General features: G+C 47.2%; 1 protein-coding gene across 3 annotated transcripts in view; it reads left to right on the top strand.

The window, feature by feature from the left end:
• Window positions 1-26,296, top strand: part of asic1b (acid-sensing (proton-gated) ion channel 1b) — a 148,190-nt gene that overhangs the window by 77,711 nt on the left and 44,183 nt on the right. Inside the window, exons 1-2 of one of the 3 annotated variants that reach the window (XM_056606016.1) lie at window positions 22,439-22,525; window positions 22,589-23,146. The exons of 1 other annotated variant lie outside the window; for it this stretch is intronic. In XM_056606016.1, coding sequence (XP_056461991.1) covers window positions 22,439-22,525; window positions 22,589-23,146 — 645 coding nt within the window. Of the gene's footprint in view, window positions 1-22,438; window positions 23,147-26,296 lie in introns of those variants that run through there. One more of the 3 variants, XM_056606015.1, reaches the window with a different exon arrangement.

Raw genomic sequence — 26,296 nt, 5'->3', positions numbered from 1 at the left:
GTAGTGATGCATGCCCGGCCACCACCATTTCCTTTATAACTTTCTCTTGGCAGTGTTTCTTTTTTTTTTCTTATTTATTTTCTTCAATTTCTTCATGTTGGTTCTCTCTCACTCTCTCTCAATGTCTTTTGTCACCCCCCCCACCCCCGTTCTCTCTCTCGCACCGGCTCTCGCTCGCTCTCACTCTCCCTCTTGCTCTCGTACACAAAAACAGAGACATACGACCACACGGATCAGCAAACAACAATTCTACTCAACTATAATTCGATCGATTTCCGTTTTTCTTTTTTCTCCGTTTGTCTTTGACCTCTAACCCCAACAGCTTCCGTCTCTTGTCAACCTCACAGACGGGCCTGCTTGACCCCAAACAGCTCACAGTTCCCCGTGTGTCCGCCTGTTGGCATGTCAACGCTCGGGAGACAGCGAGGCACCGCTCAATCACAGCCACCAGGACCAAATAAAAGCGGTGCTCTCCTCTGATCGTGATTCCATGAACAGGGGACCTGTCGCCCCCTCCACGCCACTCTATCCAGCCGCGCTCCGGCTTTACATCACGCCCATTTGCATAACGGCTTCTTTCGCATCTTCCCTTTCCCCCTTTGATGCGATAATGTATGCGCAATTTAATCCATCGCAGCCACTCCGTGACCGCCTCGCTTCAGGGGCTCAGCCGGGCCAATCAGCAAGCGCCCACCATGTTGCAAACTGGGTTTTTTTTCATTTGTTTGTTTGTTAGCGGTTGTGTTGTTGTTTTTTTTCCCTCCGTCTACATACTGACAAAGTGGTGCAGCAACGCCAGGCCACAGTGGGGCGGGAGTTTACTCCCATCTTCATCGACTGCCCTCCGCCCCCAACCCCCCAGCCCCCCTAACCCGCCCACCCGCCCGCTCATGTCTGCGTCAGTGCGTCCTCCTGTCTCCGGTCCCTTGCATCTCTCCGCTGCACGCCACACCACCTCCAGCTGGGTGGTGTCGCCGCCGCCGCCGCCGCCGCTCCTGCTTTCATATGCCGCCTCTCTTTGATCCCGCCGCGTGCCGCGCACTACTCCCTGATGGCCGCCACAGCCTTTCAACGCACACACCCACTCTGACACGCACACACAGACATGCACACACACACACACACACACACGGACATGCACGTGCAAACACACACAGAAACACACAGACATGCACGCACACGCAGACATGCACGCACAAACACGCAGCCATGCACGCACACACACTCACATGCAGATATGCACCCACACATGCTACACACGCACAATCACATGTGCATACAGACATACACACACACATACAGATGCTTCCAAACACCCACACACTCTCATGCCCACATACAGCCATACTCACACACCTACAAGCACCCCTCGACCCTCCCCCCCGCCCCGCCCCCACACACACGACTCTGTATCCATGCCGATCCCAGACACAGAGCCGTCGTGTCAATGCATAAGCGCGGAGGGTTTGTCACACAGGCAGGCATCCCAACGTGGCACAGCTCTGTGCATGTATGAGGCTAAGAAGCTGGGCTCAGAACTCGACCTGCCAGGCAGAACCGTTCCATCATACATCCCCACACAATTTCACGCGGAGCCACAACAGGTCCAAATGAGCTCTCGACTAAAGGTGCGTGGAAAGGGTACTCAGATTACCCGCCAGCCACCAACCCTCCCCCCCCCCAGCCCTTCAGTGTGTGAGGGTGTGCAGTCGGACGTTAAAACAACCCCTTGCAGCTAATCATTTTTTTGTGCAGACGACACACAAACTGCGACACACCCGGTGCCTCGGAGGCAACCGTCAACGCTGCCACACGTGCCTACAAACACACACACAACGACCGTCGTTGCATATACACACGCACACGCACATGCACACACGCGCACACACACACAGGCGGGGCTGTTATGATATTCTTCATATTTCTTCCTCCCTCACGGTATGTGCTGTGGGAAGCCACACTTATGGCTAATGGATTCACGCTTGGCTCCCGCCCTGGGAGAACCGTGGCCCTGTGCTGGGAGGTAGGGAGGTTGGCAGGGAGTGGGGAGGGAGAGGGGGAAGGAGAGAGGAAGAGGCGTGGGGGGAAGGAGGGAGGAAGAGGGAGTGAATGAGGGAGGAAGGGATGGAAGGAGGGAGGGAAGGAAGGAGGAGGAAAGAGGTGAAGGAGGTAGGGAAGGGAGGGAGGAAAGGAGGAAGGAAGGAGGAAAGGAGGAAGAGGCGAGGGAGGGAGGGAAGGAGGAAGGGATGGTTGATGGATGGAGGGAGGGAGGAAAGGAGGAAGAGGCGAGGGAAGGAGGAAGGGAAGGTCAGAGGAGGAGGCGAGGGAGGGTGGGAGGGCGGGAGGGATGGATGGAAGGAGGGAGGGAGTGAAGGAGGGAAGAAGGGATGGGGGAGGGAGGGAGGGAAGGAGGGAGGAAGGAGGGAGGGAGAAGAGAAGGAGAAATGGATCGGTGAGGGAAGGAAGGAAGGATGGAAGGAATAAGATGGCAGGGAGGGCGGGAGGGAAGGGAGGAAGGAGGGAGGGGTAGGGGAGGGAGGGAGAGAAGAAATCAGGGGAGAGGTGTGTATGTGGGGGGGAGACTTGATGGATCTCATTAGGTGCTTTCACAGCCACCAAGCAGCTGGCCAAATGGTGAAGGAGGTGGATTTTACAGAAGCTTATTTTGGCCAAATATTCAAAATCATCATCTTTATTTAATCACGCCGTTACCATGCAGATGAGTATCCACTATCCGTTTGTTTGAATGGTTGTGTTTACATATTTATTGGACATCTTTGGCTATTTTTAATCCCCAGCACTGCGCTTGATAATCCAGAAATAATAACCAGTGCCTAGGGCCGTCTCGCTGGCTCAACACGCCAGTGCGCTTACCACCAGGCAGTATGCCTTGTAGCGATACAGGTTCAACACCACCCTGTGGTCCTGTACCCCTCATGTCAGCCCCCCCTTCTGCCTCGACACACATTTCTGTCTCTCTCGATGTTCTGCCACACTGTCCATGAAGTTCCAAATAGACACATAAATATATATATTTATAAAACTAAAAAAAAAGCTATTAAAGCTTGGATCACTTCAAGGTAAAAAGTTGTAGTTGTTGTTGTTGTTTTGTTTCTGATAACGGGGTCCGGCGGTTTGGGGATGAGAGTTGAGTTTATGGGCATGCCTTGCTGATCTCTAATTGGCAGTCCACACACACACACACACACACACACACACACACACACACACACACACACACACACACACACACACACACACACACACACACACACACACACACACACACACACACACACACACACACACACACGCACACACACTCTGTCAGTAAGCCGGTGCTACCGATCTCTCTCCTCCTGCGGTCATTGGTCCAGCAGGGTGTGTGGGTAAGTGGCCATTCAACTGGAACTCGTTCTCCAGGGCTGAGTTATTAACCTTGGCCAGCAAAACTGTCTGCTAGGTTACTGTGCTGAGTTAAGTGCAGTGCAGCCGGCCTGCACACATCTCCACCAGCATGGAAAATCTCTCCGTTTTGAAAAGAAAGACGAGAGAGATGAGAGTCTTTTCGGGCGTGTCGTGGTTTAGCGTGCATGATGAATTGTGTTAGGAGACATCTGCCCTCCTCCCCCTTTGACCGCCCCAACACCCTCTCTCCTCATATTATATGGATGAGGATGAAGCCTGCGTGTCCCTGTTGGAAGTTCATTGTACTGTCTGACTTTTTAGACTCCGATTTAGGCACCATAAAGCAGATGCTCTTCACTCTGAGCGGTGCAGGCCATTTCAACTCTATTGACATGCCAGTTAAATGTTAGAGGCCGGGCTAATAAAGGAAATGCTTGCTGAGTTCCCCACCTTACGGGTTAATAAAGTATACCTTCCTCTATCTTATGTCCTAGATGAACCTCTAACCTCGCCTGGATGTTCAACAAGAAATAGCTTCACACTGCACACGCCATGTCTGTAGACTGTGGGAGAAGAAACCTTTCTGTAACTTTTCAATCGGAAGCCCAAACGGAGTATTGTCTACCCGCTGGTTGATACTATGCAGTCCTAAGGAAAATAGACTTCTCATTGAGGATGCGAACACTAAGAAAAGCCCAGATTTATTCACGCCTTTTTCTTTAAAGAATTTATGTTTGCGAATTCTCATGCGGGTGATTATGATCATTTCAGATAGCCAATGGACCCAGAGCAGTTGCGTGCTGTGGTTACTGATGTCAAATTAAGAGAACTGGTGCTTTGACTGAATGCACCGGCTATAAACCATCTCAGCTGTGTGTGCATTATATATATTTTTGCATAGCTTCAGATCTCTGTGTCATGTGCTCTGTGTCTCTGTGCTCCTATTTCTGTGGGGACCGAAGCGTCACTAAGAGTGTTTTTCAGTACAGGTGCACTGTGCTCCATTGTGGTTGGGTTAAGGGGTTTGCTGCTTTAGCTACAGTGTGGCCGTGGGTTTGTTTGTGAGGTGAGAGGAGATGGATCTTAATGGAGACACATGCTCTTCTGTTGGAGCTCAGCAGCAGCAGCAGTGCTGATGCCACAGCAGGGCTAATGACCACAGTTTAGCCATGGGTTTTTTCTGTTAGAAACAACACAACAACAGAAAAAGGTAAAGGAAAAGAACAAGACGAAAGGGGAAAGTCTAATAATGTCTTTCTGTGAGAAGATTATAGCCGCAAATGGTCGCTTCTCCATCAGACCAGACGTTAAGGCAGGGCCTTGGGTCGGGTTCAAATTGGAGGGGAGAGTATTGGGGGGGGGGGGGGGAAGGTGTGAGGAGAGATGAAAGAATGATGTGTGTATCCTCCAGCAGTGGGGACTGCTGGAGGGCACACAAACACGAGCATGGCACGATGTGGAAACTCTTACTATTAAAATTTGAATATGATGCTACTTTGAACACACTTTTAACGTCAATATTTTATTTGAACACACAAACACACAGACAGACATACAGACACGAAACTACTACAGTGCACACCCGCACTTTGTTCACAGCGTGCCTTAACATATTAATAAACAGAAATGGTGGTGGTTACATTTGTTAGCAGCTCTTTGTTTCCTTTTTGGTTCGAATTCAACTCAACCTCAAAGTAAAACTTGTGTCCCAGCAATTCATTCGCCATGCCTGACATGAAGTTCATGTGGACACCCTTGAAAAAACACTATTTTACAAGGGTATTACCAGGGCAACAGAGGCACAGGGTGTGTGTAGTTGACAGTGTGACAGAATAGGCTGAATACAGGTCCAAGAAAAGGTGAGAAGACTAGAAGAGGACTCAGGTTTCCCCGCCGACAAGCAGCTCCTTGCAGCTTTTTTGGGTTTTCTCCTGTTTCATATCTTAATTTCAAATTAAATGTCAAATTGTACAAGTAGATTGTAAGATATGAATAAAAACACATCGTATCGTATCGTATCGTATCGTATCGTAAAAATATGAAGGGAAAGTTAACTAGAAGGCGCATAGGGGGGAAATGGAGGAAAATAAACTGAAGAAAAAGGGGAACATAAAACGAGCTTCTCTCAAACGTAATCTCCATAAGAAAAGGCTGTGGTGATTGCCTGGAAAGCCTCTGAGGGGCAAAGCAACAACAACATATTCACTATGCATTCCAGATTGGCCGTCAAGTCCCATGTGTCACCCTCACAGGGGGAAAATACATTATGTCGGCCCTGGTCTAGCCATTAAAAACAGAATAAGAGGGATAACAATGTAGGAGTTTCTTCATTCTTATTATATTCTTATTTTATTCTCAAAATATACGTTTGTTGTCGATAAAGTAATTTGATCGGGCTATTTGGGAGAATGAAATACCATAGAATATAGTGTGTGGATGTCTTTTGAATAAAGCAATCGCTCCACAACTCCATCGTCCCAGTAAATCATGCCGGGTTGTTCTGTGTCTTTGCAGAGCAATGGCTGGAAATTACAATGAGAGGACGCTACGTCAAAGCTAATGTTTGGTAAAGTGGAAAATACAATTAGTTTCTTGTTTTATTAGTATCAAAACCAATAAAATCTCTCAGTTACCTTCACAGGCGAGTTTGCACTACTTCTCTACAGAAAACAAACCAGAACAAACTATGAAAATATGGTTGCTTCAGGAATTAAGAAATATAATTTTGTAATTGCTGTGGCATATCTCACTGTATTACAATTTAAATAGATAAGAATCACAATTGTGGTTTTGATGTGGGTTGGCTGCCGTTCGTTTTCTTCTTGCGGCAATGTCTTTGTCAGCATGGCCATTAGCTGTATTGATCCTCTTCAGTTGACCAATAACAATTGATCTGGTACAGTTGAACTGATTAGTTCTGTTAAGATGATAGGCAGTGTGATAGAAAGGCCAAATTCTATCACTTCAACTAAATTAAAGAGAGTAGGAGGAATCGAGGAGTCCGGAGCAAGAACGACAGAAGACTTTATTGTTACCCGTGAACAAGCAACAACAAGGCCGAGTGGTTTGCAAAGCACTGCTGGATGTTTACAACCCAGCTATTTTTGCTCTTGATCCCAATATATTTTTCCCGTACACAGAAGGCTTACTTATTCTCCTTTTATGGTGGGACCGGTCAGTAATTCCTTCATTTGAGATACATTGTTTACATTTGCAGCTAGCCTAGACTTTAAGTTGACGTCAGTGCACCCTGACGCCCTGTTCCCTACACTGGCAGCAAACCATAGATAGGTTTGGAACAGACTCTCTGGCGCCGGGTCAAATCTCACCTATGGGGGAGAGGTGATTTGGTTACTTTGCACTATTAATGTATTTATATGATATACAGTATAGGCCTGATAATAATCATAGTTTGCCATAAAAGGTAGGGGTTAATTTCTTCCGTAGCAGCTTCCACGAACTGATGACTTAACACCTCTTAGATAGCTGCTGCAGTTCATATAGTAAGCATTGTTAGGATTAACAAATGTTCAAGCTCTAACCATTAATATGGTTACACTATTAGGCTACTATATCCTATGTGTATATATGTGAAGGATGAAAGATGCTTCTCCTTGATCTATTTCAATGTCATCTATGTTTTCACAATCTGCAATAGCTACTTGTAAAGGAGGAACAGGCACTTTTGTAGACGGATCAATCTATAATGGAATGACTCCGGGAGACGGCGTGTGTGTGCGTGCGTGCGTGCGTGCGTGCGTGCGTGCGTGCGTGCGTGCGTGCGTGCGTGCGTGCGTGCGTGCGTGCGTGCGCGCGCGCGCGTGCGTGCGTGCGTGCGTGCGTGCGTGCGTGCGTGCGTGCGTGCGTGCGTGCGTGCGTGCGTGCGTGCGTGCGTGCGTGCGTGCGTGCGTGCGTGCGTGCGTGCGTGCGTGCGTGCGTGCGTGTGTGTGTGTGTGTGTGTGTGTGTGTCCTTATTCCATGTATTCACAATTCCATTCTCATGTCCTCCTTCTATATCTCCCCAAAACCACCTTCCCCCTTCCTCCCAGAATCCTCGTCCCATCACACTGTCTTGATTAATTTACCCACATCAGCCTCAATTCCCCGTGATTTATATGTTTATTGTCATTATTGACGTTGAGTAATTTGTTTCCCCTTTCCCCAAACTCTCTCTCTCTCTCTCTCTCTCTCTCTCTCTCTCTCTCTCTCTCTCTCTCTCTCTCTCTCTCTCTCTCTCTCTCTCTCTCTCTTCCTTCCCTCTCTCTCTCTCTCTCTCTCTCTCTCTCTCTCTCTCTCTTCCTTCCCTCTCACCATCTCTCTGTTGGTGGAGGCAGAGGCCCCTCGAAGGAATAACAATTATGTGGTTTGCTGTTTAATCACACAACCTCACATGCCACTGCTACTGGCATAGCCCAGAGTTAGTTTCTTTCTTTGCATTCCTTTGTCTCTCTCCTCCTCGTTGAGACCGCTGTTATAACCTGTGAATACTGCAAAGTCGTTAACGTTGTTTAACTTTTCGAAAGAAATCATTAATTGAATCCTTCGGCTGTTAAATATAGCCAAGCAATGCTGGTGGTATTGCTTCAACAAAGGAAATCTAATTTCACATTTGTTTGCATCCCGCCATGCCCGATATGAACAAATGTTAAATGTTAAATTATGAAGGAGAAGCAGAACTATTAACCCCTGGGAGATTCAGGGGAGAGGGGGGACCAGCTATCGGTATTTTGCTATATTGCGTTATATTCTGCTAGCAGAAACAAAACTTGCTCATGTACCTTATGAATGTGAAAACTATGTGCTTACCTGGCACATACACATTAATATTGCTTATCACAGATGAAAGATCAAAGCCTTAAGTCTGTGCTTGCCTTCCATTTTTAACATGTTAACAGTAGAAACAAGTCATCTGCTGCTACTGGTCCTTATTTGTTGACGAAGTAAGAATAACTTTTTTTGCAACACGGTGTGAGTGTATGTGTGTGTGCTGCCCTATATAAGTGCCCACCATCTATTTTTCTGTCTGTCTATCAATCTATCTATCTATGCATCTATCTATCTCTATCCTAATAAATTATCTAATTTTGTACGCACAACATCCTGTTAAAATTGTTTCCCTTGTTATTTAGCTGCACAGTGGATGTGACCACAAAGTTTAGTGTTATCAACTAATGAGCAGAGGTGTGTGTGTGTGTGTGTGTGTGTGTGTGTGTGTGTGTGTGTGTGTGTGTGTGTGTGTGTGTGTGTGTGTGTGTGTGTGTGTGTGTGTGTGTGTGTGTGTGTGCAGGGCTCGGAATTGAAACCTTTTTCGTAGCATATGCTCCTGGAATTTGATCTTTGCAACCTCAAAATATAATTGCACACATTTGTTAAAATAATTGCTCTGGTGCAGCTGATTTATTTAAAATAAACATACTTGTTCTGTACGTTCACTAGTAAGTGCACTCAGTATGTACCTTCGGAGCTGACAATGACCATTCCAACCAATTAAATGTTGGCTTGACATTCCTACCTAAAATATGTATAATCACTTTTAAACTTTTTAATATGTGAGGTGTGGTTCACAGTTTGATAAAGATGTGGTCTATTTGAACAATTATATTAACATAAATTGGTTGCTTCTTGTCACATTTTCTATGGGACACATTTATGAACACAAGCAGGTCATAGTAGTGGGAGTTCTGACCCCACCTGGACTCATTTAGATCATTCGACCAACCATCGTCATTGGAACATTTTGAAAGTGAATCCCCAGCCAGTGACTCGTTATGTATGCACATGAGGGATCTAATTGTCCATTTAATAATTGGCCGATGCAGCAATATGAAACGGAAATAATCAACTTTCAGTAGCAGATTGGCACTGATGTATTTTGAAGACAAACGTGCAAATGGCACATAATTGTCAAATAGAAGAGTGTGCATGGGTTTATAAAACAATGTTGAAATGTTTCATTCTTTGTGAAACATGAGGCACATTGTTCCATGCATTATAACAGCATTGTAACATTGGCATACATTACAGCATTATTCTAGGCCACAATTAATACTGTGTTTTATCAGCCAGAGCAAGTTTAGCCAAATGAATCCCCTGTAGGACATGGCTTTTGCTGTTTTGGCCATGTGGACTTGTTTTGATCTCCTCTACTTATACTTCTCATAATTGCTTCCATCTCATTATTAGTTTGAGCATGTCTGCATCTGACTACAAACCAACGTATCGGTTATTTTCACATCCCTGGTATTTCTGTGGATCTACATAGTCATGCATCTAAAAATAACGAACACAGATTATGTTTTACAGCCTTTGGGAACTGAAAAGCAAGACCATGTAAGCCCTGAATCAAGGAGATCTCGATACGCAGGTGAAGGAGGTGTGCGAATAACATCAGGGCAAATATTTGTGTTTCTATTTTTTCCGGCCCAGAAAAAAGTTTTCTTGTTCAGGGGGTAGAAAATCACATTAGAAGCGTGGACTGGAGGCAGCAAGGAAGGGGAACTGGCAGAGAGAAATAATGAAGATACGCACAGCGTGGTTCTTATCTGTCAGATAAAGAAGCGAGGGGGGGGGGGGGGGGGGGTTCCTTCCCCTCCCTAAGCTGTGTTTTCACTGTGGATTTCTCCGCCACGGACGCAAATATTATCAGCCTAGTAATTTGGCTGCCAGAGATTTTAATACCAAGCTACTTGAAGCTGCTGCGGAGCCTCCTTAGGACACAGTTTAATGACGACCTCGCTTTTCTGTGGAACTCGTGTGGGCTCGTTTGACGAGAACTGTTGCTTCCAACACAGAAATGTGATTACATATTATGCTCCGACTTAGTCCCGATAGCACCAAATGTGCCGCCTTGTTTTTCTTTTTCTCCTTCATGAGCCTGAATAAAAAAGTTTGAGTTTGTGGAGTTTAGTTTAGTCAGGTCTGTGTGTTTCCATGATTATTTAGCAGTGACTGACTTTCTTTTTTTTTTGGTTGAACGAAGGAACTTTTTACTTACAAGATCAAAATTAAATCCAGAATTTTCATTGAGGGAGCTTTGGGAACCAGGTCACGCATGGTGCGTCGGAGACCGTGTTGAAGAAAGATGAAAGAGCTGGCCGAAGAGTATAGACAGCAGCGATGATGATGATGATGATGATGATGATGCTTATGAAGCGGAGATGACCTTCCCCCTCCTCTTCTCTCTGTTAGCGCTCTCTCTCTCTCTCTCTCTCTCTCTCTCTCTCTCTCGCTCTCTCTCGCTCTCTCTCGCTCTCTCTCTCTCTCTCGCCAGGCTAAATTAACTCGCCCCGTCATTCTCATCTAGTCACCTCTGATGTGACCCGAGACGCACGTTTCACTCTCATGTTTATTCATTTCACTCTGCCAGATACGGGGAGTGCACTCTAAACCGGTGACCCCGTTTCCGTTGCCCCAAAACCCAGAGCATGGCCATGGGAAGCCAGAGTCGCTGTATTGATTTATTTGCACCCCCTCCTCCTTCCACCAACACCATTTTCCTCATCGTCAGCGAGAATCTCATTTGTATCGCTGAAACGCAGTTTGTGTTGAAAATATCCCGAGCGCGTTCCTGTCCAGATCTTAATCTCAGCCTGTCGGCAGCCTTCTAATCTTACTTTAGTATGTACCACTGGTTAGAGACCTAGGAGAAGGATATCCATACAACGGAAAAGCTGCATCGATCATCAGGAAACACACATCCACAGAGTTCACATCCGTCTGGTTTTTTTCTTCGTGGACGAAAGAAAAAACTATTTAGGATGCTTGTTTGTATTGCATGCAAATGAAGAGGCACTGGTTGGGTGTGGGATTCTGTGGTCCCCAGAGCACTGGTGTACGCACAATGGACAAAGGCTTCCACTCAGTGGAAGCTTTTCGATCAAAGCAGGTTGTGTGCACGTCTGTGTGTGTGTCCTTGGGTGTATGTGTACATGTGCGTGTGTGTCTTGATTTGAACTGTTCGTCAGTACAGATAATCGGTGATGTAATGTCCCACCAGCGATGTAATGCCATCCCTATGCTGGTTGCCCATGTTGTGACATTCAAGAAAGCTGTATTCCTCTATAGTTTCACAATGTTGTGTTTCTCATGGATTACCAGATTGAGTTAGGTGCTTTGATTTGTTCAGTTCAATACATCACACATCAATTCATGTTTCCCGACAGTGAGGTTGTTTGATAAACCACATTAGAAATATTGAAATAACATAGACCATTAAACGGACCATTGAGGTAAAATAGATGAACATATATTCAAAATGATTAAACTGAAACTCTGAGTAGAACTGTTGTGGACGTGCAGTCGCTGCAGATTGAATAACATGTACTCTGTATCTATACTAACCTGGCGACATGAGACGCTGAGTGGATTACCCACCGTTTCTATAGATTGTGAAGATTAAAATAAATTCTATAAACATTTTGTCCGTCTGTGTTTGCTTGTATGGGTGCACATGCAAGTGGATGTTTTTTTTAGAACCATTGATGGCTCAATATCTGCGTATACTAGGCTGCAGGTTTGTGTACATAATAGACAGATAGTCCTTGATATGCATCGCTGCAGTAGCATCCCTATGTATTAGCTGAAGTCTCAAAGCCTTCAGGCAAACATCACGTCTTGTTGCCTTTCTCAGGGAAGTAGGAAATTGCTGCAGACACCCGCTGTTGTCGGTTGCGGTCTTACCCAAAACCCACCGTTATCAACATGCCCTCCTCGCCTCCCCCCTCCCCCCTCTTTCCCCCAGCCCCCGTCCTAATAGACATAATTGGGTTAGTAAATCACCGGGATCTAATCTCCATCTGAAAGGTGATCAGAGCGCTGGCTGCTCTCTTAGTCCCGCTAATACATGGAGGCTCAACAAATAATCTGGTTATGAGCCCTCCCTTTGAGCGCTTGTCATATTATCTGATTTGACGAATAGATCGGAGAGACTTAAGGCATCTGGTTCTCCCGCTCTATCTCTCTCCCCATCTCTCTATATCTTCTATCTCTCTCTCTCTCTCTCTGACTCTCTCTCTCTTCCACTCTCCCTATCTCTCTGTCTCTCTCCCTCTCTCGTTTGTCTTGTTTCTTCCTGCTGCTGTAGTGTCTTCCCACGTCTAGTCTTCCTTCAGCAGACACGCTCAGAGAAGCACCAGGTGCCTTTCTCTCAGCGCGCTTGTCTGTGATTGGCTGAGAGGCGTGCGTTGAGTTTAAACCACCATCTGTGTCCCCCTCCCCGTCCTCCAACCTGCCTCAGGACGTGGAGGGACATGGCGTGTAGGAGGGCGCTGTAACACCTAGACACCTCTAGGCAGACACACACACACACACACACACACACACACACACACACACACACACACACACACACACACACACACACACACACACACACACACACACACACACACACACACAAGCACATTCACAAAAATAGTTGAGTGTGTGTGCACAACACACTCACACACACACACACACACACACGAGACAAACAAACACATCCTACGCTCACAAACACATGCTGCAGAGCATACACACACACACCACACACATATGTGCGCAAAGCCACACACACACTACACGTACTGTAGTGATGCTCCCCCACACACGCAAACAAACGCACACACATAGACGGACGCATAAACACACACACACACACTGTGTGTGTGTGTGTGTGTGTGTGTGTGTGTGTGTGTGTGTGTGTGTGTGTGTGTGTGTGTGTGTGTGTGTGTGTGTGTGTGTGTGTGTGTGTGTGTGTGTGTGTGTGTGCATGGCCTCTGATGAACTATTCTATGCAGCCCTAATGTGTGTGATGGAGTCGGTGTCCTGGCACAATGCGTTTTGTCAAGAGCCCTCAGGGGTGCAGCAAGCTTTCAACAATATGCTGTCAACCCCCCCCCCCCCCCCCACCCCCTCCCTCTGTCTACACTGTCTCTATGCTGGTAACTGTGTCTGGCTGTAGTACTTCCATGGAAGTGGATGGGTGAATGATTTTGTCTCTTAAATGTTTCATTATGTTTGAATTTTATTTGAAAGCAAGCCATATCCAGCTAGTATCAAAGAAAATCATGCAAATTGTAAATACTGTATGAAGCAGATTCAGAAATCAATACACTGTACAAGTTGGCAGGATTGTGATAGCAAGGTTCTCAGATCCTTGTAGCAAATCGTCCCAGACAGAAGGACTACGTCCGCTAAGAGTCCTGTCAGTATGCTAGGCCTGTTGGAGGTTAGCCATGCTACTGTGTGTCCTCCACTTCAATCCAGTGTTTAAATAATCACTGTCCCCCTGTAGTCGCTTCAAAACCATTACAACTCTGCTTGTTTCGCAGTACACTATTTACAGCTAATTGCTTGAGTGTAAAAGCTGTTTTCCTCCAGTGAGTGATTGTATTTCTGTTCCACACAGGGAATAACTCATTATTTTAAATCAAGTTCAAACTGAAAAATGAATAGAGACCAAGACGCAATAATGCATCTTAGAACTCAGGTTATGTAGGAGGAGGAGAGAAAACAACTCCCTGGGTTATGTATATATATATATATAGGGTTATGTGTAATTAATGAGTTACATCAGAAATATTCAGCCAATACATAATAATACCAGCAGAGGAGAATAATCTCTTGAGCGTTTTCTGTGGCTCATAGGAACGTAGTGCGACGGTGCTATCTACTGGGGGCGAGATCAGTAGATCACCCCATCAGTCCTTTTTTTTTTTTTGTGGAAGCATTTCCCACCTGTGCAGTAATGTGATCTCTGATGAATTGCCTGCAAAAGAATGTTACAGAGTTGTACATATAAACCATTTATCTTGATAACTGCAGCCCCCTCAAACGCTCTGTTAAAAACGCCCACCCCTTCGGCTCCCGGGGTCTCATCTGACTGGGAGGGAGACTCCCCGATGTATTGATTACCCTGTGTATGTATTGATTCAGAGAGGCAGAGAGGGAGAGAGGACACAATGTTGGTCATATATCGAAACGCAAAGGAACAACTCAAAGACGGGAGAAAAGCAACAAAGAGAGAGAGAGAGATGAAAGATTATGAACACACAAACTTAACCAGTTGGGGGCACACAAGAAGAATGAGAGGGAATGTGAGCAGGAGAAAGGAGTGAGAGAGAGAGAGTGAATGGGAGCGGGAGAGGGAGAAGGAATGTGAGTGGGAGAGAGAGAGAGAAGGAGATGGAATACGAGCAGGAGAGAGGGAAGTAGAGAGGGAATGGGTACGGCAGTGAGGAGAGAAAGCGAGAAGTAATGTGAGCAGGAGGGAGCGAGGTATAGTGAGACAGGGAATGTGAGTGGGAGAGAGACAGGAGCCAGAGAGGGAATGTGAGCGGGAGGGAGCAAGGTAGAGAAAGAGGGAACATCAGTTAGAGGGACAGGAGCCAGAGAGGGATTGTGAGTGGGAGAGAGAGAGAGAGAGAGAGGTAGTCTTGATGTGAGCGGTGGGGGGTACGAGACAAAGGGAGAGTGAATGGAGTGATGCGAATCCGTTGCTATCCCTCAGTGTCAATCAAAAAGGAGCCACCACCGTGAACCCGTGACCCCCACTATGTCCATGTTTAACACATCCATCGAGTCGTTGGGTAACGGGGGGAGGAGGGTTAGGGGTGGGGGGGGCGGGGTCACTGGTATTCCCATCACTGATCTGAGCAGGCTGATGGGTTCCCCATCGATCACATTGATCACTTATGATGACTCATTGATTCGCGGAGCCACCGTGTCTGATGTCGAAATGGATTACATCTGCTAGCACTGCGCCTCCCAGGAGTATCACCTCAGCGGTCCGCTAATTGCGCTGACCTTAATGACTACCAAACATCTCTCTCGCCCGCTCCCTCCATTTCCCTCTCACCGCCCTCATCTCCTCTCTCTCTCTATTGTTCTCAGTACCCTATCTCCTCTCTCTCTAGCTACCTCGCTTTCACCCTCTCTCGCTTTGTGAGAAAAAGAGAGAGAAGGGAGAAAGGAGATGGTATAGTGAGTATGTGTTGTTGTCACCTCTTGTATCTCTAAAGGGATTGAATCTCCACTGGTTTGTGTGTCTCTCTCTCTCTGTTTCTTCTCTCTCTTTGTCTCTCTCGCTCACTCGCTCGCTCTCTCTCTCTCTCTCTCTCTCTCTCTCTCTCTCTCTCTCTCTCTCTCTCTCTCTCTCTCTCTCTCTCTCTCTCTCTCTCTCTCTCTCTCTCATCTTCTCTGTACAACACTTTGAGGGCAACTCAGCCAGACAAGTGACAATGTAACTGTCAACACCTTAATAGCTAAGAACAACGCCCACGCACATATGCTCTCTCCCATGCACACATACACACACAGACAGACTCACACATATGTGTTCAAACAGACATATTCCAGGTGCCTACGACAAGAGCTTTTATAGAGTGAATCAATCTATAAATGCACATGTGAACTCCACAATGAGAAACGTCGCTTTAATTTGGACACGATGATGAAGTATATCAAAAGATATACACACAGAGGCAGTTTTAATTAAAACCTGAATGACTGATTCAGGCTAATCCTAAAAGTAGGCTCTTAAATTTATAATTATTGATATTCATTGACTTTTATCAACAATCCTTAATTCTTACCGTCTTATATGTTTTTTTATGCGTTCCGTAAACCGCCTATCATCACACATGCCCCCCCCGCCCTACGCGCCAACACCACTCGTTAGCCTCCAGGATTTACCTTCCGTTTCGCTGAGTCATCACCGTTAAATCATGATGGCAGTGCCAGTCAGTGTCTGGGTCATCGCCAACCACTGGCACCACATCCACCGCCGTGTGTGTGTGTGTGTGTGTGTGTGTGTGTGTGTGTGTGTGCGTGTGCGTGTGTGTGTGTGCGTGTGTGGGTGCATATATGAGTATCTATGAAGGTATGCATGTTTTTGTTTGTGTGAGTCTATGCTTGTGCATGTGCCCTATTAGTGTACATGAACACACACACACACACACACACCTGTTTGTGTGTGTGTGTGTGTGTGTGTTTGTGTGTTTGTGTGTTTGGATTCAGCCAGCGACTATCATCCTTGCTGTACAAATCCTCCCCCTTTTTTCATGCAGGGGGTTTATAGGCAGTTCCACTGTGTCACGACAGCATGAACTTTGCTAGTAGAGAACGCTGTGACATAAACCAGCTGCTGTGAGGCACACTGGCCCCCTCCCCTCAAGAGCCTTTGGTGTTGTGCGAAGACAGCAGCTCTAAACACTGTTGCACTGTGTGGCCCTTGGACCGCGATGTCTTTAGTCTTTGAGACTATCTCAGCATCCGGTCAGAGGATGTGGCTCTGGCGATACTCTTCAACCGAAAACGCCTCAGGAGTTGAGCAAGGATGGTTTAAATTAAACTTGATGTTGTGTTCGAGTGCTGTTTAACGCTAGAAAGCATCTGGTTTATTTCTGTACATGGAGATGTCAATTAAATGTTGACCTATCCCGTAACCATACTGTTGTTGTTTTCGATGTTGATTTAGTCTTTCACTCATTCACTGTCTGATTTGTTATTTCATACCATTGTTTTTGTACTCCAGTGATGGAAGTGTTTTTGAATACAATCTTTTATTTACCGGTTACGGGGGAAGACCTTTACTTAAAAACCAAATGTCTATTTCGAATAGGTTATTTCACACGCACACAGACAGACAGACACACACAAACCAACATGATCTCAGTGCGGATCTTTCGCCACACCGCAACACAACACAACAACAGTTTATGTCCATCACTTTGCAAACTTTCCTATTTTTTTGCATCTGGGGGGCGGGCGTTGTGATCTGGTGTTGCCTGAGGGTCAGGGGATATTACCCGTCAACGCAAAGCCTAATAACGTTTCAGTTTGAGCCCTTTCGTCCGCGCGTGGAGAGGGCATATGCGTTGATGTGGGGACGTGAGCGGACTGGGTAGTGGCCTTTATCGTCAGAGGCTTGCGACGCAGTGTTGCATGTCAGACTGATCGCTCGCATGGCGCCTCAGTGGCATTAGTGGGGGAAATCGTCCGTCTGCTGTGATCTGCGTGGGGAAAGGTCAGTGAAATTCTACCCCTGCCCCCCCCCCACACACACACACCTCACACACCATCCTGCCTCACCCACCCCCCCTCCTCAACGGTATCGCCCATGAGAAATGTTCGCCCAAAACGCCTTACCCGAAGAACTTAATTCATGCACATTATATACCACCACATATACATGCCCTGTGTTGAAAGGAAGTTGTTCAATGGTGGACGTGTTTTTCCCCCCGTTATTTTCAGCACCATTTTACGTGCCTGGTTGTTTTTTCGACCTGTTTGCGGCTCTGGGATCTGATGTCCCCAGAGATGGGATGATACAGCCTCCAGGGTGTATTGATTGGCAGGGCTATTAGCCAAGTAGCACCATATCTTCTTTATCTCCCTCTGCGTCTTTCTCTTTTTTCTCAATCTTTCCTTTTTTCCCTTGAAGCTATTGTCAAGCTCAGTTTGAATCTTCGCTGAAATCAGATTTACAAGACATGCCAAAATGACCTGCAGGCATTATGGGAAGGGTACATTTTGCTATGTTTGTGTCCGTTTTTGCGGGTGTCGTTTTTTTGGGCAATGTGCGTGTGCGTGCGTGTGTGTGTGTGTGTGTGTGTGTGTGTGTGTGTGTGTGTGTGTGTGTGTGTGTGTGTGTGTGTGTGTGTGTGTGTGTGTGTGTGTGTGTGTGTGTGTGTGTGTGTGTGTGTGTGTGTGTGTCTATGTGCTTGTTCTCAGTAATGGGCTTCGTGCATCTCCCCTCGCGGATGGCCAGGATGATGTCGCCATGGCAACGGCAGGTTAGACCCAGCGATCGGCAGGCCTTGCGAAAGACTCGAAAGAGCTCTCATAACCTCCCATATTTATTTTTTTCTGTCCTCTTTCTTTATCTCCTTTTCTCAATCTCTCACTCTCTCTGTTTCTCTGTCTTTTTCTCTCTATAACTCTCTCACCCTTTCTTCACCTTCCCTTGTTTCTTGTTGATAAAAGACGGGTGTTTTGGTCTTCAGTGACGCTGGGCGACGACTCGTGCGGCAACACTGCCACCTTTTGACCTAGAGTAAACAGGTGGGGTTTTGAACCAGACCGCGTTATGCCTTCTCCAGTCCCAGTCCAAGGCACGTGAGGAACCTGGATCCGTGACGGAGACCGTGACTGAGACTGCAGTCCATGACCCGCAGCAGAGAGGACAGGGACAATGCTAGTATGTAACAAAGAGGTTGAGAGTGGACACAGCCTATTAGTCGTTTATCAAGGGTGCTTTGGTCAAAGCAAGTCAATTTGAATCCCGAACAAATATCGTCCAAAAAACGGTTTACCAATCTCTAAGAATCTTTTATTTTGAACTACAAAGATGTTACAAGGATCAAATGAAACGATTGAGATGAGACGATTCAGGTGCATTGTTATTATTGCTCATTGATCTACAAATTAATCTACAAATTAATCTTTGTTTTATTGTTTTGTTAGAAGTATTTCGTAATTGATCGTAAATGCAGCACCATTGAGTGTTATTAACAGTCACTATATAAACACATGAGGAAAGCATTGACATACAGGAGTGATAAATACAACATGCATCTGTCAGTTTCGTAGTTGCTCTACAACTTCACAACTATTGAAGGATTCATCAAAGCCTTCTATTTATATTTTCCAGTCCTACTAGATTCTTACAAGGTTGTACGTACTGACATTGCCACCTAGTGGTCTCCCCCAGACAAGCCAACATGGTTTCGTTAGGCTGTGGAACTACAGTGAATGGCTTTAAACTGTCATGATGATCCAGTAATCTTTTTCGATTAAGGAAGTAAATGCTTACTAATGGCATTACATACAAAGAAAAGTACAAGTTGAAGTTGGGCTCTGCATTCCTTTGCAAGGTTTCTTCCTCGATATTAAGGGAGGTTTTTCTTGCTCCATGGAGGCCTAGAGTTAGAGCTAGTGACACTAAATGTGGCCTGTGGAGCCATTTGAGACTCTTAATGTGATTAAGGACTATACAAACCAAAATGACTTGGTTTGAGTTGCATGAAAGAACAGCCGCATAAAAAACGGTTGTATAACCACCACACGAGTTTGGGGGAGTCTGTTCTCCCTCTCTTCTTTAATGTTGTACAGGCACACATCCTTCCTGCATCTTGCTGCACAATATGAATCTTCCATCGCATCCGTTTCACAATCTCACTGATTTATGTGCATATTCATGGCTCCAAGGCCCTAAAGATGCCTAAGCCAAGGGAGCTGGGGTGACACCGGGTCGAGACGGTTTCCAGGAGACATCCTCAGTCACTAATAAATATTCAAGAACAGAGACCTCCAGGCGCCGACATTGACACATGCAGATCCATGCCAACTGCGCAGTTTACTGTCATTGCCCCGCCGGCCGGATGCTGTTGATACACTCTGTGACGGCTTCGGCTGCAGTCGGCAAGCACCCCGGCCTGTTCTTGTCCCACGCTGGTCATATATTCAATTCTGGTCATATATTGATGCTTGTTTATATATTGATTCCTGCTCATTAATGCTTGGTCATAAATTGATGTTTGGTCATATATTAATGCTTGGTCATAAATTGATGTTTGGTCATATATTGATGCTTGGTCAGACATTGATGCTTGGTCATGTGTCGATGCTTGCTCATGTATCAATGCTTGGTCAAGTTTTGATGCTTGCTCATGTATTGATGCTTGCTCATGTATTGATGCTTGGTCAGATTCCCGAACCCGAGCCTGCTGTGTTCCTCTCGTGCCCCCTGCGGTGTTACGTCATGAAACGTAAGATTGATCAAACATATACTCCACATCCGGAGGGGCGGTAAAGTGCCGGTAACCGTGTAAGTTAATACAGTTTGAAAAGGTTTGACACATATATGAATCACTTTAGGCTGTAGCGCTAATGTGTTTTCACTTAAGGCTAAACGCCCGGGTTTGTTGCTGTTACTTAAGGGGCCGGGGGTATCGTTGGATTAGGAGGTTTTTTTTTATTTGTGAGGGGGTCTTGTAAGGAGTGTTATCATGACCTAAATGGGTGTGGGGTTTCATGCCCATTGCAAGACAATGATCTCTTCACAGTTTAATTCAGATCAATACGGACGTATCGTATTCTTGAAGGCTCCTTTTCATAACGCAGCCATTCCCCCCATTCCCCCGCCCTGCAGGGAGTCTCTGTTTATCTCTGTATTCAATCCGCTTATGCTGGTTTTCCACTCCACTGCTTCTGTTTGTTTTTCCGCTTAAACTGCTCCCCGTTTAAGCGCTCGAAGCTGTGGTTGTACAATTTGAAGGCTCATTGGCAATAGGGGAGTTTGGAAACTCAAATGTCTAAAGAAAACGTTGAGGATTTATATGTTGTCCTTTATATTTCGTTGAGCATGTCCGGGCTTTTGCGCTCAGTTACCTTGCGGATAATGTTTGTTTAAATTGTTTCTTTCTTTGCCCAGTCCCTGTTCTACTTTTTTTTCACATACCACAAATCCTTTCTGAAGATGACAGCCAATTTACACTTGGGTTTTTCGTGTCTTAAATCGTGATCAGCTCTTTGAAAAAAAAGCTCTTTGAAAAACAAACATTTGTCCCCACAAGCTTAACATTGATCACTTGCAGTTCAACCAAACGGAGCATGAATTAATCCATTCAGGCTGCTATCTTTCATTGTGACAAAAACTTTTGCAATGGCTTGAGAGCTTGTTTGAAACAGTGTCACTCTGCTTTCTTGTATTGTATTACCCACACTGAGGTATTTGGGCGGGGGCGGCGGGGTGAACAGTGAAATCAGCAGAAATAAATAGCCTGTTTACTGGGTTTTTCTCTATAGCTCAGTGGCTGCTGATCCCTGACACTCTCTCTCTCTCTCTCCCCCCCTCCCTCTTGCTCCCTCTCTCCTCCCTCTCACTCCCTCTCTCGCTTTCTCCCGCTCACTGTCTCTCTCTATGACCCCACTCTCTAGCTCCCCTTCGCTCTCTCTCCCTCTCTTTCGCTCCCATCCCTCTATCCTCCTCTCCCTCTCAAAAACTATCTCTCTTTCTCTCGCTCTCTCTCCCATCCCTCCCTCCCTCTACTTCTCTCTCTCTCCCTCTCTCTGTTTATCCCTCCCTCTCTCTGTATCTCTCTATCCCCCTCTCTTATTATCTCGTTCTCTCTCTCCCTCTCTCGCTCTCGCTCTCTCTCCCATCCCTCCCTCCCTCTACTCTCTGTCTCCCCTCTCTCTCTCCCTCTCTCTGTTTATCCCGCCCTCTCTCTGTATCTCTCTATCCCCCCTCTCTTATTCTCTCTCTCTCTCTCTCTCTCTCTCTCTCTCTCTCTCTCTCTCTCTCTCTCTCTCTCTCTCTCTCTCTCTCTCTCTCTCTCTCTCTCTCTCTCTCTCTCACCCTCCCTGCGTCAAAGCTGTGCTTCCTGTAAACGGTGAAACTCTGCCCCGACATGGTGACCTGTAGCCTGGCCCACAGGGAGTATCATATGTTCTTGGCTCCTTATGGCCTCACCTCCTTTCCCTCCCTCCCTCTTGACTCTTATCTCCTCCTTCCCCTTATCCTCCTTCTCCTCTTCTCCCGTTTTCCCTTCATTGCCTAGTTCTTCTTCTCCTCCCCAACTGTTCTCGGGTTTCTCTGCCCCAGAGTTCCAAGGACGCTCACCGGGTCAGATTCATCTGAGTCCTGCGCTTCTCTCTCAGTCTCTATCCCGGCGGCCATACTAGAGTTCCTGTTTCGCTTTTACCTAGTGTTGAACCATTCCTTCATTTGTTTCCCGTACATCGATGTTTGACTCGCTTACCTCTACAGACCCTGGCGATGGGCGTCGTGGTAGATACTTGTCTCTCAAAAAGTCAGGGGTGTTTTTTGATTGACGGAAGACGTTCCAACGATCAGTCGCCGGGATTTGAACTCTGCTCTTTGATTGTGGCATAGGTCTTCGATTATTAGATTCTCGCAAAGAGCAACAAAACTCGACCAGCCCTGCTCTTGCCCCCCTAACCGGCCTGGACAGCGGTGAACGCTCTGCGGTTTGAACCTTTTGCTCCATCCCCCCCCACTCGGTGAGAGCCTCCCCAACCAGCCGCCATGCCGGTCCGGATCATGTGCTCCATCTCCTTCTCGGCCGACGAGGAGCCCGGCAGCAAGGACATGTTTGACGACCGCTACCAGCGCGTCCGCAAGGGCTGCGGCGGCGTGTCCGGGGGCGGCGGCGGCGGCGGCGGCGGCGACTCCCAGGACTACCCGGACGGCGGCGAGCAGCCCGACGACTACGGCGGCGAGGGCTCTGAGGCGGGCGGCTCGGAAGAGGAGGCGGGCCACGTGGACAACCTGGCGGCCTTCTTCGACGGCTGCTCGCTGCACGGCGCCAACCACGTCTTCGTGGAGGACAAGAAGTTTGGCGTGCGGCAGGGCCTGTGGGCGCTGGTGTTCCTGCTGGCGCTGGCGGCCTTCCTGATGCAGGTGGTGGACCGCGTGCTCTTCTACCTGTCCTACGACCACGTCACCATGCTGGACGAGCGCACGGCCGCCAACATGACCTTCCCCGCCGTCACCTTCTGCAACTTCAACACCTTCCGCCGCTCCCAGCTCAGCTACAGCGACCTCATCTTCATGGGGCCCCTGCTGGGCTTCGAGGACAACATGGCACCGGGGATCCCGCTGGCGCCCGACCGGCCCCCCGGCTCGCGCTTCAGCCTCGACGAGTTCTTCAACCGCACGCGCTTCCGCATCGAGGACATGCTGCTGGAGTGCGACTTCCGCGGGCAGGAGTGCGGCCCGGAGAGCTTCCGAGAGGTAGGGGTCGGCGGTGTTGGGGGGTTGCTGGCGGAGAGAGGGGCCACGGCTAGTATAGCGTCGGGGGGGGGGGGGGGGGGGGGGGGCGACGTTAGCGTGGCTGGTGAGTTGACGGGAGGGAGGTCGACCCGGATGGCTTCGTTGTGATCGATTGACGATGGGCGGAGGGAGTTTGAAGTGTGTGAGGAAGTTGTGTGACACAGCCCATGAGACCCGGCCGCAAACACATGGTGTGTGATAGAAATGATTCAACAAAAAAAACATTCATTTATTTTGGATCATTGAGAGGATTCTTGTAGAGTAGTGCGGTGCGGAGTGGATGGCCCTGCTGTGTGAGCATGCGTATGTGTCTACAACGCCTCAATGGGCAGGCTAACGGATAGACGAAAGAAGCAGGTATAAAGGATGGATGTACAGGCAGACAGACCAATGGAAATACAAATTGGTTGAATCTGTGATTCATGTTGGATCTCAGATGTTGGGCTGACCTTTGAGCTGTTTACACAAGAGAACGCTCTGTTCCATGTGGAAAGAGAGGGTACGTGTCGTATCGACGTATCGAACCTCATGTTAGTACACTGGTGTTAACATACAGTAGGAGGTAGCATACATCTGTTGTTGGAGATAAAAGGCGTTGGGGTCAATCCTGTTTGTGACCTTACAAACATAAAAACATTGTCCCACCTTGTAATGACACTTTCTTCCTGTCACGTTGGACACTGGCCAGCCATAACCCCCCCCCTCCTCCCCCCCAAGGGTACATGCACATCGGAACAGGCCTACCAATGGAATACTGAGCGTCCGTTTGTGTTGACAAAATCCATCTCTACTGCTTATTGATTTCCCCGACCTTTGGGCGGATGCGAACAGTTATGCTGCGACTGCTAATGGCTGTACATGGGCTATAATTAGAGCTCTGGTAAATTGACATTTTTAGACAAAGCCTCTGGAATGATGAGCTCATTACGAGTTCGTAATGTTTGCTAAAGTCGATTGTTATGTATTTAGTGGTGGTGGATTTATTAGGATAATTACTGTTCTAATTATGATTACATCAGCTTTTCTTTTTCCCTGCATTTTCTCAGTGTTGAAATAAAGTAGCATTGTGAGACTAAGTGGAAAGTGTGAGGTGACGTCATGATAAATTTCAGATTAGAAATAGCAAGGCTGTCCAACCAGGTATATATTCGTCCAGATTTCAGCCATCGTAATACTAACAATTAATGGCTAAATGAATGTATTGCTTTTTCTTATCTCAGATCATAAAATGCATCGTTGGCTCGGCTGCCCTTTAACTTGGCTCTGCTGCCTTGTGAGTGCCCTTGCTATCATTAATGAAATATTACAGTCTATTTAAATCAATAGATTCAACCACAATGAAAATAAGCTTCTTCTCAAGCTCTGTCTCCATGGTTCTGGGGGTTGAAGAGCAGAGTAGAGAGCTGAATACCATGTCAACAAAACAAGTGAACAAAACGAGAGAGAAAGAGAGAGAGAGAGAGAGAGAGGGGGGGGGGGGGCGACAACAACAACATATGGATTGGTTGCGGCTGGGGTACCAGCTCTGCAAAGACCTTCAAAGCCGTCTGGGGGTGGTAGATAATCCTTTGGTGTTCCAGTAGTGGAGAGAACAACTCGGCCTGGGAGGATGTGTATGTTTTTCTTACAGAAAGGCTCAAGGTTTGGTCCCACACAAAGGCGACGAAATTATGAAAATCTGAATCTCTTATTACGGACACACAATAGCTGTCAGATATATCGGACAACGTCTGTGATCCCGGAACAGTTGTTGCAAAGAAACAGATGTAGAAACACGCCTATGTTTGTGTGTGTGTGTGTGTGCGAGGACATGCGGACAGATCTTTTATGTCGTAGTCTTACTGGATAATAGGGCTGTCGTGTTCAATACGGCTGTCGCTTTGAAATAAATCTTGCTCTGATAGCCATTGGCGTGTTCTTAACTATAAAATTGCCACGGACAAATGTTGACAGAAATGAAAAAGCTGCAGGCTGTATAGCACTACGCTTTCTTGGTGCATAAAGCACAGAACACACAGCCAGGACGAGCAGAGCAGCACAAGGATTCTTTGAACGCCTTGTGTTGCCTTTCAAGCCCTGTGTTGCCTTTCAAGCCCTCTTGGCTCTGGCGTGCCATAGTTACATTTTCAGAGCGCCTATGGGCAGGGACGTGATGTTCTGTTTCACATTCCAGACTATGATGAGAGTGTTGTCTATTGTTTGGATCTGTAAAAAAAGCATTTGAAATACACTGCATACATGCAATTAGATTTGAAATATAGCCAACACTTTGATTATTTTATGTTTGAAGATTTCTGTGGTTATTATTTGTGCCCATAGATTCAATGTTGTGACTTTTGACCCGGGGGTCTACTGGGGTAATCAGTAGGGGTTGCTCTCGAGGCTTCCACCGTCTACCCAACATTTTGAATATTCACACTGTGTGTGAGTGTATGTATGTATGTGTGTGTGTGTGTGTGGGGGGGGGGGGGGGGGGGGGGGATTGGGGGGTGGTGGGCAGTGGCGGTTCTACGTCCAGTTGCGCCCCGGGCAAGACTATCTTCAAGCGGGGGGGGGGAACCTATGGGCTTCAGTGGGGGTTTCATTCCGCCTGCGCACGGCACCTTCTCAACGAGCAGGTGTGCGCCTGCAGCCAGAGGGGGCGCCAAAATAACTATTCCCAACACAATGTTATGTAGTACTTCATTGATAACCGCTACGCAGCGCGATTTCTTTTTTACTGCGCCCCCCATGTGACTTGGCGCCCCCCACAAATATGCCGCCCCGGGCGGCTGCCTGGTTCGCCCGTGCCTAAAACCGCCACTGGTGGTGGGTGGGAGTGTGGATGTGTGTGTGTGTGTGTGTGTGTGTGTGTGTGTGTGTGTGTGTGTGCGTGTGTGCGTGTGTGCGTGTGTGCGTGTGTGCGTGTGTGTGTGTGTGTGTGCAGGGCGTGTCTGACTGGAGTTAGCGCCGCTGAGCACTGCAGAGCTGCCGCTTCCTGACCTCCAAATCGAAAGGGAAGTGGCGCCTGCCGCTGTGTGGGCGGCTCTAAACCGCTCCACCGGCCGTGCTGAGCCGCTCTGGGTTCAATGTGACACGGTTCTGGACCGTGCTTTGAAGAGCGCACCTCGC

The sequence above is a fragment of the Gadus chalcogrammus genome, chromosome 13 (genome assembly GCF_026213295.1).
Source record: "Gadus chalcogrammus isolate NIFS_2021 chromosome 13, NIFS_Gcha_1.0, whole genome shotgun sequence".
In the NCBI taxonomy this organism is placed as follows: Eukaryota; Metazoa; Chordata; class Actinopteri; order Gadiformes; family Gadidae; genus Gadus; species Gadus chalcogrammus.
Note: the sequence above shows the minus strand (reverse complement) of the source record. Positions and strands in the feature narration are given on the sequence as shown.